Here is a 14,068-nt window from a genome sequence, read left to right on the forward strand (position 1 = left end):
ATGCCCTAATTTTTTTAGGCCCTGGACGGTCGCCCTGCTTGCACTGGGCCTGGGCCGGGACATTACAACTCATATGTTTGCAATGCATGTATTTGGCTTCAAGTTAAAATTCTTTTTCAAATGCGTGAGAAATTGTTGGCTTGTATTTGGCTTGATATTACGATAGGTTGATTTGCTGATATGTCAACATTGTATTGTAACGGTTCTATATGCGTGTGTTTGTTCACCTTTTTAAGTGGGACTGGACTAACTAGGATTATTATCCCTTGTTTGGGATGCCTAGGACTAACTTAAATAAGACTAGTCCGGACTCGTGCGGACTCCGGGCCTCGTTAGATTGTCCAAACTAGCCCCGTGCTGAACCATGGGACTGCCAAGCGCTTTCCTCACTCGTTGCCTCCTTGTTCGTCTTTCCTCTTCTATCTCTGTCTCTACCTCTCTCTCTACTAGATCACGCTCGTCAGGAAATTAATCGATGAGTTCCTCTTGGTGGTCGCCTTCAATGCGAATCTCAACCCAGATCGATTCTATAATCTCGCGATTTCTTTTCCTGATCAAGCTCGGCTCTTCAACAACGGCCTTTAGTCGTCAATTTCTATCTTCAGCCACATACATGGCCATGGGTATAGGAATATGAGGGCGAGAAGGATGGAGATTGGGTATTTTTAGGGTTTTGGGTACTTTTTATTTGTAATAATCAAAATATTTGGAAATTTGGGAATTGGGTCTTTAGCAGCGGAGGTCTATCTTCATGGATCAGGGTTAAGCCTTTTGTTATTGGAAATTTTGTAACTTCCAAGTTGCTGAGGAACACCAGCAATTTGCGAAGAAGATATCCTTTTTGTTTCATCTATTAATTTTTATAATCTTAATAGAAAAAAAATTATAATATAATAATAATTTATGGTTAGTCTAGCTTCTTAGTCTGATATTGTTTTTCCAGCTTAATTTAATCTAAGCCAATCTAGGTTAGTCCCTGAACTTAGTCCAGCCTGAGATAGTCTGGTGCAACAAACACATTCTATATGTTAAATTATAGGTGTGAGACAAAATTAGGATGGGGGGCTAACTCACATTGCAGACGAGGGTACTGCACTTGGTACCAAATTAAGGAGGGATCTTACGGCAGTTTGGGTTCTCAAACCCTCAGTTGCACGGTCATGCATACGTGCAGCTTAGAACATATAAAACCTCATGTTGGCAACTCTAAGAACTTTGATCGCGATGACCGCTTGAGCTATGCTGGTCGCGATAGGATCGGCATATATCACCGCTTGTAAATGTTTACCGTGTATATATCACCAGCACATATCAACGCTTGTAAATATTCACTTATGTATATATCAATGCTTGTAAGCAGCAGTGACAACGCGAAAAAAAGTCAATTTCATGTTTAAATCTCATATGAACCCCAAATCCGACCACAAACTTTCTTACTTGAAAGAAGGTATCATGTATCGCACGCGTATAAGATGAAATATACTCACTTGGACTAATACAACTCTCCCAACGGTATTTGGAATAAATTAATCCAGTGGTCACTAAACACATAGACCTAGTTCGGCTTTTCTTTTTGTTCTTGAAAAATAAAAGACAGAAGAATGTTAATTGCCCCATCCCCACCTTGCCCTTGCATCTCCACCCATCCCCACCTATTTTGGTGCATCACGCTCAGCTTTTCTTATGGGCCATATCGACGTCAGATGCCGATGATATTTAGGCCCAATGCTCAGAGATGAGTGTCAACAAGATCACATTTGGACTGGCCTCATAGAGTTCCGGATGATCTTGGATCAGTACTTGATCAAACGCAAAAATTGCAGACCACATAAGCATCTTCTTGTACACACTTGTATACCCTAATATGATTATTATAATAAATACATTTTAATGGAGAAGAATAACAAATTTTTTTAATTACAAACGATATTCTACGTTAGAATGTATGCTAAAGAAAAAGGAAAGTCCACAAAGCCATTGGCTATTACATTTCTAGCTACCTACTGTTTAATATCTATGATAATGCTACAACAACAACAACAACAACAAAGCCTTTTCCCACTAAATGGGGTCGGCTATATGAATCCTAGAACGCCATTGCGCTCGGTTTTGTGTCATGTCTTCCGTTCGATCCAAGTACTCTAAGTCTTTTCTTAGAGTCTCTTCCAAAGTTTTCCTAGGTCTTCCTCTACCCCTTCGGCCCTGAACCTCTGTCCCGTAGTCACATCTTCGAACCGGAGCGTCAGTCGGCCTTCTTTGCCCATGTCCAAATCACCGGAACCGATTTTCTCTCATCTTTCCTTCAATTTCGGCTACTCCTACTTTACCTCGGATATCCTCATGCCCAATCTTATCCTTTCTCGTGTGCCCACACATCCCACGAAGCATCCTCATCTCCGCTACACCCATTTTGTGTACGTGTTGATGCTTCACCGTCCAACATTATGTGCCATACAACATCGTTGGCCTTATTGTCGTCCTATAAAATTTTCCCTTGAGCTTCAGTGACCTACGACGGTCACATAACACGCCGGATGCACTCTTACACTTCATCCATCCAGGTCGTATTCTATGGTTGAGATCTCCATCTAATTCTCCGTTCTCTTGCAAGATAGATCCTAGGCAGCAAAAACGGTCGCTTTTTGTGATCTTCCCTAGATTGCTCCGGTCATTAGTGTGGATAAGTATATAAATGAATAGAGATAGGAAAGCAAACACAAGATGTACGTGGTTCACCCAGATTGGCTACGTCCACGGAATAGAAGAGTTCTCATTAATTGTGAAGGGTTTACACAAGTACATAGGTTCAAGCTCTCCTTTAGTGAGTACAAGTGAATGATTTAGTACAAATGACATTAGGAAATATTGTGAGAGAATGATCTCGTAATCACGAAACTTCTAAGTATCGGAGTGTGGTATCGTCTTGACTTGCCTTATCTGTCTCATAGGTAGATGTGGCATCTTCTCTGGAAGTACTCTTCCTCCATCCAGGGGTGGTATCTTTAACTGGTGGAGATGCACAAGGTAATGTATCAATTTCACTTGAAGCTTACTTGTAGTTTCAGGCTTGGTCAAGCGCGATACAAACCATGTAGTAGGAGTCTCCCAAGTCGCCGAGCTAGGGGATCTGCTGAAAGAGGTGACAGACAAAGTAAGCAATCAGAGCTCCGGCTGATTGTTCACCTTCTCCCTATCTTGCAGCAGCATGAAGGATAAAGAGAAGAAAGATGAGAAGAGATGATATGGGATACTTTTGCTTTTGAAGAAGTAACTTTCCACAGGCTTATTCTTGAACTGAGCTGGAGGGTTTTCTGGTTTCCTCCAGAGCCGACTGAAGAATTTGAGGGTCAAAACAAGTCCATCAAATCTAGAGTACGTTCGACCCTACTGATATGGGATACTTTTGCTTTTGACAGAGTAATGGATGTATCGGCACGTGTGCTGTTACGCTTGTCTCCACATGCTTCCTTGTATCCTTCGCACTTGCCCTATCTGTTCCTCAAGCAGATGCGGTATCTTCCCTGGAAACATAAGATGTTGAAGATGAGTACTCGAGAGCAATGCCAGGTAAGTAATCAGGTAAGGGGTTCCAGGCAGTCAGTTCCTGGCTAGAAGCTTGATTCCAAGTGCTGACTGATTGCTCTCTTTCTCCTTGTCTTGCAGGTAACAACAAGGCCAAAGGAAAAGACAGGGAAAAAGCATGATATGGGATACTCTTGCTTTTAACCCTGATGATATGAGATATTCTTGCTCTAGTATAGCTTGTTTGCAAAGGTATTATCGGGGGGAAAGAAAGCTGAATATTTCGAAAGGCTTCGTTGGGAGTGCCCTCTCAGATATGAGGAAGGGTTGAACATTTTTGCAGGTCTGCCTGTCCGTTGGGGATGGAGGTCGACATATATAGGATTCTCCCTAACAACAAGTAGTAATGCTATTCCTTTACCCTGCTTGGTCATAGCACGGTAGTGGGAGCTGCCAGCTTCACATGTTTTAACTCTGTCAGAGCACTTTGAAAAAGTGGTCTGTCGTATCTGGCTCTCGAGAAGTCTTCGACAGAATGCCCATAATTTCCGCAAAGCTGAGTGTGCGTGTGACAGGTGCTGACAAGGCTAGAAAAGAAGGTGCCTCTTCGATTTCTGAGATCGGCCCTCGTGGTCTCTGAGCAGCCCAGCTTTTGAGAAAGCGAGCGTCTCTTCGATTGATTCGGAGAACGATGCATCTTCGATTTTTAAGAAAGCAATCATGATGGGGGTCTGGCTCTCGAGATTCGGGGAGCAGTGTCACTTCGATTTTTGAGAAAGTAATCATGTTGGGAGTCTGGCTCTCGAGATTCGGAGGGCAGTGCCTCTTCGATTTTGGAGCAAGCAATCTTGTTGGGAGTGTTTTCTCGAATGTGAGTAAAGGTTGGGCATGTTTGCTAGTCTACCTTGCCACGAAGCACAGAGGTTGACACACAGGGATTTTCGAATTATCCAGCAATGGTACTGTTCCTTTACCCTCTCTTCGATTTTTGAGAAAGTAGTCATGTTGGGAGTCTGGCTCTCGAGATTCGGAGGACGGTGCCTCTTCGATTTTGGAGCAAGCAATCTTATTGGTAGTGTTTTCTCGAGTGTGAGTAAAGGTTGGGCATGTTTGCTAGTCTACCTTGCCACGAAGCACAGAGGTTGACACACAGGGACTTTCCAATTATCCAGCAGTGGTACTGTTCCTTTACCCTTGTGGGTAATAATATGGTAGCTAGACCTTCAAAATTTATGGGTCTAAACTTTGTTAGTGCTGTTTCTTTGCTATTCTTTTACCTTTCTTGGTCAGAGCGATGTAGTGGGAGCTGCAAGCTTTACGTGCTCAATTTTGGCAGAGAACTTTGGCAAAGTTATCTGTGGTACCCATGAGCTATTGTTGCGTGTGGGAAGTGGGTGATTCAACAGTAAGATTCATGTGTTTTCTACTTCCTCAGAAGTCTTCGACAGAATGCCCATAATTTCCGCAAAGCTGAGTGTGCGTGTGACAGGTGCTGACAAGGCTGGAAAAGTAGGTGCCTTTTCGATTTCTGAGATCGGCCCTCGTGGTCTCTGAGGAGCCCAGCTTTTGAGAAAGCGAGCGCCTCTTCGATTTCTGAGATCGGCCTTCGTGGTCTTTGAGCAGCCTAACTTTTGAGAAAGCAAACGCCTCTTCGATTTCTGAGATCAACCCTCGTGGTCTCTAAGCAGCCCAGCTTTTGAGAAATCAAACGCCTCTTCGATTTCTGAGCAGGCGCCTCTTCGATTTCTGAAGATCCGTCGAGTGCAGATTTTTATAGGGGCTGGCATTAAGTTCCAAAGCACACTTGAATCTCCACCAGTAGAAGCTCCATTCTTGCACTTCTAAGATCTTGATTTGTCCAACCTCTTCTCTCTTCAACACCTTTGAAAATGTCTGGCCCCTCCGACCGTCGTTTTGACTTGAACCTTGTTGAAGAGGCAGCCCCGCCTTCTCCAGACAACATATGGCGCCCATCCTTCGTCTCCCCTACTGGTCCTCTTACCGTTGGGGATTCTGTGATGAAGAATGATATGACTGCTGCGGTGGTGGCCAGGAACCTTCTCACTCCCAAAGATAACAGACTACTTTCCAAACGGTCTGATGAGTTAGCTGTTAAGGATTCGCTGGCTCTCAGTGTTCAGTGTGCAGGTTCTGTGTCTAATATGGCCCAACGCCTATTTGCTCGAACCCGCCAAGTTGAATCATTGGCGGCTGAGGTGATGAGTCTCAAACAGGAGATTAGAGGGCTCAAGCATGAGAATAAACAGTTGCACCGGCTCGCACATGACTATGCTACAAACATGAAGAGGAAGCTTGACCAGATGAAGGAAACTGATGGTCAGGTTTTACTTGATCATCAGAGATTTGTGGGTTTGTTCCAAAGGCATTTATTGCCTTCGTCTTCTGGGGCTGTACCGCGTAATGAAGCTCCAAATAATCAACCTCTGATGCCTCCTCCTTCTAGGGTTCTATCCAGTACTGAGGTTCCGAATGATCCCCCTCCGGTGCCTTCTCTTTCTGGGGCTCTACCGACTGCTGAGACTTCTCCTAAGCAACCCTTGTGAAGGCTCCCTCTTGTTTGTTTATTTTGACTCATGTATATGTACACATTTGTAGCTTATCGGGGATATCAATAAATAAGTTTTCCTTCATTTCAACGTATTGTGTTAAATACACCAAAACCTTCTTCGCTAAGTTCTTTGAATTTTCTTTTGTTGAAGCTTGTATGTTGAAGCTTTCTGAGTGGAGCATGTAGGTTGGGGTAGTGTTCCCTTAATTTCCCGAGTGAGGAAAACTTCTCGATTGGAGACTTGGAAAATCCAAGTCACTGAGTGGGATCGGCTATATGAATCTTAGAACGCCATTGTGCTCGGTCCTGTGTCATGTCCTTCGTTAGATCCAAGTACTCTAAGTCTTTTCTTAGAGTCTCTTCCAAAGTTTTCCTAGGTCTTCCTCTACCCCTTCGGCCCTGAACCTCTGTCCCATAGTCGCATCTTCTAATCGGAGCGTCAGTAGGCCTTCGTTGCACATGTCCAAACCACCGTAACCGATTTTCTCTCATCTTGCCTTCAATTTCGGCTACTCCTACTTTACCCCGGATATCCTCATTCTTAATCTTATCCTTTCTCGTGTGCCCACACATCCAACGAAGCATCCTCATCTCCGCTACACCCATTTTGTGTATGTGTTGATGCTTCACCGCCCAACATTCTGTGCCATACAGCATCGCTGGCCTTATTGCCGTCCTATAAAATTTTCCCTTGAGCTTCAGTGGCATACGGCGGTCACACTATGATAATGCTAGAGAGATTAAATTTGCAAACTAAATTATACGTCATCAATAAGCAATAAACATGCTAATTAACACTTAAGTAATAATCCAATCATTAACTTTCATGTTAATTATTTGGTTTACAAAATTTAGTCTATAAATTTAGTCTCAGTAGCACTAAATTTGTTAGTTCATGTAATAATTAATTGTATGGTGTATAAACCAGTTGATAGCTACACCATAAGTTATACCTAGAGGGAATGACAAAGCATGTATACCAATTTGATTGATACACATAGCCCCTTTGATAATAACACTTAGCTACACATGTGTGTGTGTATATGTGTGTGTAAGGAGTTCACTGCTCAAGCGTTAAGAAATTTGCCTCTAGACTCGAGGTTCTTGGTTTGAATCTACTCTTTTTCCATAATAAAATAACAAGCTAGTTACTAATTTAGGAAAAATAAGGTGGTATTTTGCTTTTCAATGTTGAAAATGGGAGCTGATTTTCACTTATTTTAGCCTCTCACTTATCTATCATTATATATTATCATCGGTTTAAATAAATCAAACAAAAACAACGTATAAAATTAAACATAAATATGTAGGTGGAAAAAAATTTAATTTCTCGTGAAAAATATCTCAAGTTCGAAAACTGTACGTTAATGGTAAAAAAAAACAAATACATTTGTAGATGGTATATAATGGTATGTGTTTTATCTTCATAAGAAATAGCAGCAGATCTGGTGTGGTACCGCTGCTCGATATTATTCCTTTCGAACGTACCGATAAGATTTTAGTGGCAGTGATTCTCCAACATGCATGTGCAATTATATATGTAGATATATGAATCTGTTTCGCTCTAAAAGATTCTCGTTAATTGGTCATTGCATATTATTTGTTCCTATCTTTGTTGGTTTGCATATTTTTGGTTACTCTGATGCTATCCTGAGAATTGCACTTCCTTCCAATGCATGCTTCATTTTCTTACTTTGTTTTCTACTGTATAATGTATAGTTGGTGAAGCAATAAGACTTGGAAATTTGAGTGGTCTCCCGGCTACTACTCTCTTATCTTCCCACCTTATATATGGTGAAGCCAAATAATCTGAAACGAAAACTCATGCAAATAGAAATTGTCATTTGTCTTAGAATTAAAGAAGAAACAAATAAAATCCTTAATTGCGTGAAAAAAAAAAGACGGCTATATTTTGTTCTTGTTACAGGATAACGGTACAATAGTATTTCTAAATGAGAATGAGAGCCAAAAATATAGAATGAAAATATCTGAAAAAGTTATAACACAAAAACAAACTACTATAAAATCACTAGATAGTGTTTAGTATCATATAAATATTGAATTATCTACGATTTCCTAACTTTTCTTGTGATAACACGTGTATCATTATCATAATAATGATTGAATGGAAAAGTAATCCAATAAGCAATTGTGATTAGAAGTTTCATAGTCCAATTACAACTGTGGTCCTTAATCAAACTCATAAACTACATCGAGGCCAATTAGAGGACCCCGTTTCCATGGAGGAGAGCATTACTACTACTTTACAAGGGCTTTATGTCTATGTCAAAACTCACACCAAAGCTACTAAAACCCACCAACTTATCATGCAAAAATTATCCCACACCAAAAAAAAAAAAAAAAAAAACCCAATAAAAAAGAGGATAAAAGCTAGAAAAATCATCAAAATCCCGTGCTGATTAATCCACCATGTGATTTGTAAACCGACCAAAACCCAAGGGACATAGAAACCAAAAGCAATTGATTAGCCCTTTGAGCATTTGATAATGATATTTACTTGAAAGGGTAGGTCGGTCATTGTATTGATTTGCCCTTGTGACAATCGTCCACCACTCCTTGGAGGAGACAGTTAGAGATGTAATCCAATGGAAATCACACCGTGATGGTTGTTTGTAGAAATCACAACCATAGTTCATTTGGGACCAACATATAAAGCATAGGGTGTAATGACATGCATAAGCCAATGTTGTTGTGAAGTTAATGAAGTTTGGAACCTTAAAGTGAAACTAGTAATGATTTTTAGAGGAAGAAAAAGTTGATAGACAGGGTTGACAGTCGTCAATAAGCGATTACGTGACTTTTGTTGATTGATTGTGAAAAGTACTTTCATCAACAGTTGACAACAAACTATAAATCAGTACTTGAGTGATTGTTTCTAACAGAACTCGTAGTTCATATTTAATCAACCCACTTATATATGTGTCCGAAATTGTCTAAGAAAAGAAAATGCTTCCTATTCACATTTTTCTTTGGCGACTCTAGTGAGTGTATAATTGATGTCATACATTTCAGCACATATATGCATTGCTTAAAGAAGTGAATTCCATTATTTTTTAACAACAATCAGAACCATCTTTCTTTTAAAAAGTTGTTTTCTTGGGCATGATGTGGGCGCTTTTTTAGTTGTAAATGCTCAATTAAACCATGCATGTTCCCTCAAAACACTGGTACCCCACCCACTATAACAATCAGTTGGCGCACAGGGCATTGAAATAACCAGTCCCTTAATTTCTTATGCAAGGGCATAAATGTCATTTCATAGAAAAATATAACTTATAAGGCCCAAGGCATGGACAAAGTAAGTAACTAGTGTGAGTGACACTCACATTAAAAGCACTCACATTAAAAGGACAGGGTTCCAATATTGTACATGGAGCAACCACCGTACACTGAAGATGACCCGAGCACCACCACCACCCTCCCAAAAGCTGACTCACAAGGCGGAGGCACCCGCCACCCGGTGTACCGAGGCGTCCGGAAGCGGAGGTGGGGGAAATGGGTGTCCGAAATTAGGGAACCGCGCAAAAAGTCACGCATTTGGCTAGGCTCTTTCCCTGTGCCGGAGATGGCTGCCAAGGCGTACGACGTTGCCGCCTACTGCCTCAAAGGCCGAAAAGCGCAGCTGAACTTCCCCGAGGAAGTTGACCACTTGCCGAGGCCGTCCACGAGTACTGCTAGGGACATTCAGGCAGCAGCAGCCCAAGCAGCACATACAATCATGAAGTCGTCACGTATCACCAGAAAAAGTGACGATGACGACGATGATCATCATCATCACAGCGGAACGGACGGTGGAGATGATTTTTGGGGAGAGATAGAGTTGCCTGAGCTGATGGATAATAGTGGGTGCTATTGGAACTCATGTGGCTGGAATATGACTACGTTTTCAGGTGATGCAGCGGCGGCGGCATGGCCGGAGAGGCTTGTCTCTGATTAAGAAGTGTTGGGTGTGGTTGGTATGGTCATCATATATGTGTACTAATTAATTAGTTAGGTAGATTAGGTTGTTTTTGTGTGTATCATTACTCTTATTTGCTTGTTTAGATCCTCAGGTTTCAAATAAAATCACAATTAAACTTGAGCATAATTCTATACAAAAAAAAAAAGCATAATTATCTCATAAATATATGAAATTCGTAATTTGCGTGCATGAGTAGCTATTAATTAATTAGTTGGTTTGATGATCTTCAACTTTCATTTCAACGAGTCAGAAAGCCTTTTCATCACAATCTCATGAAGAGATTATTGGTGATCTTTGATGCTTGGATTATATGACTTAATTCCTTAGTTTTAAACTCGTCAAATCGAATTGATTATAGGAAGAAAAAAAATATATAGTTCTTCCCCAAAATTATTACTGTGTTTTGTGAAATGTTTGTGTGTATCTACAACACTGTAACATGGTGTTATTATTCCACATTATGATAGGGATTGACGATAGGGTTAAATGAAATAGTAACACCGTGTCGTCATGTTCCAGGTACATCGAAAGATCTCATGTTCCACATTGCTATCTAAATTTGGCTTTTTTTTTTATTACAAATGATATTACTACTTTAAGCTACACTAAAGAAAGATAAAGATTTGACCTTGAGACACAGTGAATTAAAGAAAAATACCCTAACCATCAAACAATGCGTTCGAATGTTCCTGTACCGTTAATTTCATGCATCCCATATGCATTGCATTCTATATTATTACAAGTCAAAACAGAAGCAATTATAATGACTTGAAAACCCAGTCAGATGGATTTTGGAGGTTGATTGACTTGTTAATGATGCTTCCACTTAGAATTAGGCCCGTAATATTGGAGCTGATTGCTCGGTACCTGCATATATCAGCATGTGCAACAAAACAAAATGGACAAAGACATATATGATATATATTCCATGGAACATGTTAAGTACGCCCCCTAAATTTGACCAAATTGTTAAAATTAAGCAAAAGTTAAGACTTCCATTTGAAAGTAACAATGGTATTATGGTAACCTCAACCTCAACTAGGATTGGCTTGTTAGACAATCAGTGTCTCTAATCTTAATTAATTGTGTAAAGAAATGAAAAGCAGCGTATATCAAACTAACACCCTCCCTCATGCACAACCCAATCGTGCATCTCAATTGTGCGAAAACAACTAAAAACTGCAGTAGCGGAGTTTTGAATGATTGAATCCAACATCTCTCGATACTATGTTAGACAATCACTAAAACCCTAAAACCGAAACTAGAATACGACGTTGTTCAACCATCAAACCTCAAAAAGCTGGCGCTTAATAAGTTGGAATTTGCCAATAATGCACTTGTATATATCAACCAGCGATGAAAATGTCATACGTGCCCACTTGAGAAGTAGATACTCTAGGTTTAAAAGAGAAGACAAAGAGAGATGAAGCTAGCAATCGAAGCCATTGTCAATGCACGCGCATGTGAAATGAAAAAAGGCAAACCCCAAATTAAGGCCAAAAATCTAGTTCATTGCGATTAACCACATTTCTAAACTGTGGTGATCGAGTGAAATTGGTCACTAACTCATATGAGTTCAATAAATACAAATTTATTACAAGCGATATTATATTTTAAGGGTATATTAACTTATATGGTATGTATATATGAAGAAATTAGTTATGAGGGATTGAAGCAAGTAGCTTGTAACTCGATTGGTTAAAAGCATTAGCACTTACATCCGAGGTCTCATGTTCGAATCTCTTTTTTAGTAATTTATATAAGTTTAGTGTAACTTTTCTTATCACTTGAATAATCCACCAATTGCGCATGAGTTATAGATTTAGTTTATTAAGTTTTTTATTGTAGTGTAGTAAATTTGACAAACTATTATGATATATATATTGAATTTTGGACAAATATTTGTAATTATTCGATACTTTTCTTTGAAACGTTGCTATCTAACTATCTTCAAGGCTTTTCGAAGTGCTGTCTTAAATTCTGATCCACATGCATGTCAGTGAAGTGTCACCAACCCTGTAAAAAGGCTTAAAACATTGAGAAATTCTTCAAGTAAACTTTACTGTGAAATGCATATAAGTTATAACGAGTCCAAATTTGGACCACCGGCCTGTTGTTATATGTAAAATGTACGGGGATTGTCAATTCATATCTTGATGATGGCCGCAATGTATGCAATATTTTTGTTTAGCTATTGTGATTCTAACCGTCGTTAATACTACTGAGAAACATTTTACGAATTAAACAATAGAAAATGTCATTCACCTAATAACGGTTAACATCAAATACAATAATAGACATCTATAATAACATATGCGTCAATATCATGTTTTCTTTCTTCTTCGTAACAATGTTTCCAAGTGTTTTTTTACTATGAAATTTAATTTCAAGAGGCTTTGACGGCCATTTTTGTTCTACGTGCTTGTCAATATATTTTTAAGGGTAAAGTACAAAAAACTACCTTAATTATTGGTGTCATGACACTTTCATACCTCATCTTTTAAAATTGACAATGTCATACATCATCTTACGAATTTGTCCAATGTTATACCTTCCATTAGGGTTGGCGTGAATTTCTCAGTTAAATGCTGACGTGGCTTGATCCGGAGCCCATTTTCTATTAAAAAAAATTAAATATTATTAAAAACTAAAAAAAATATTTAATATTTTTAAATATTAAAATAATAAAGAAAAGTTAAAAAAAAAAAACCAACACTTAATCAGTTCGTCCCCTCCCCCCCCTTCTCTCTCTTCTCCCCATCATCTTCTTCCCCCTTCCTGCAACTGCAACCCAGAAAAACAGAAGAGAAACAAAAAAAACCAATTTGTCCTCCCCCCTCCCCACCCCCTCTTCTCCCCGCACCCACTCTACGCACCCAACCTCCCCACCTTTGCACCCAACCTCGCACCCACTACATGCAACCCGAAAAAAAAAAAAAAAAAAAAAAAACCCAAAAACAAATCCATATCCCGTTGAGGTGGAATCGGGAAACCTTCGCCAGGCCGATTCCAAAGGTTGAGAACCTGGGTGCGGAGAAAATGAGGGGAATGGGTGTGGAGGGAAGAGGGTGGGTGCCGGGGGGGGGGGGGAATTAGGTTGGGTTGGTTTTTTTTTTTTTTCTTCTTCTTCTTCTTCTTCTTCCTCCTTTTTCTTCTTTCTGGGTTTGTTGTGGGGGAGGGGGGAGAACTGAGTTGGGTTGAGTTTTTTTTTTTTTTTTCTTCTTCCTCCTTCTTCTTCTTTCTGGGTTGCAAGAAGATGGGGAGAGAGAGAAGGGGGAAGGACGAACTGACCGAGGTTTTTTTATTTTTATTTATTATTTTAATATTTAAATAATATTATTATTTTTTTTAGTTTTTAATAATATTTTATTAAATTTTTAATAGAAAATGGGTCCCGGATCAAGCCACGTCAGCATTTAACTGAGAAATTCATGCTAACCCTAACGGAAGATATAACATTGGCACAAATTGGTAAGATGAGGTATGACATTGTCAATTTTAAAAGATAAGATATAAAAGTGTCATGATACCAATAGTTGAGGTAGTTTTTTGTACTTTACCCTATTTTTAATTAAAATAATTTCAAACACAAGTTGGGTGTAGTTTCAAATTTCTTGTAGCTATGCTATATGAAGGCATACATACAAATACACCAATATATAACTTAAGGGAGTGAGTTTTGCATTCTCAGTATTTTCGATGCACTCCTTTTTATAGTCTATGAATATAACAAATCAAATGAAAATTAATAATTAATAGATATAAGCAATGAAGCATTGAGAAGAAAAGAATAGTGCGAAAATCAGTAGTTAAACAGTTATGGAGACTACTAGCTAGAATGCATTTGAGATAAAATGACACTAGAGAATAATTTGGCAGAAGGTGGGAGATTTTTAACACGAGGAATTTCTGCCATGAAAGATGGGAGACAAATATCTTAATGGTGGGACTACAGCCGCAGGCACAGAAATCACAGTTACAAATGTGGAAAACAC

At 39.4% G+C, this 14,068-nt stretch overlaps 1 protein-coding gene across 1 annotated transcript; it reads left to right on the plus strand.

Annotated features, from left to right (window-relative positions):
- The first annotated feature begins 9,338 nt into the window (after nucleotides 1-9,338).
- On the plus strand, nucleotides 9,339-10,193 carry LOC103410212 (ethylene-responsive transcription factor ERF023). The gene has a single exon (XM_008348956.4). It carries the CDS (start codon nucleotides 9,483-9,485, stop codon nucleotides 10,047-10,049), a length of 567 nt encoding a protein of 188 aa, XP_008347178.1. The 5' UTR covers nucleotides 9,339-9,482; the 3' UTR covers nucleotides 10,050-10,193.
- Nucleotides 10,194-14,068: the final 3,875 nt, after the last annotated feature.

Source organism: Malus domestica, chromosome 07 (assembly GCF_042453785.1).
Source record: "Malus domestica chromosome 07, GDT2T_hap1".
Classification (NCBI taxonomy): Eukaryota; Viridiplantae; Streptophyta; class Magnoliopsida; order Rosales; family Rosaceae; genus Malus; species Malus domestica.

Excerpts from the sequence above, each read along its gene's own strand:
- LOC103410212 (XM_008348956.4), top strand. The coding sequence starts at position 9,483 with ATGGAGCAACCACCGTACACTGAAGATGACCCGAGCACCACCACCACC.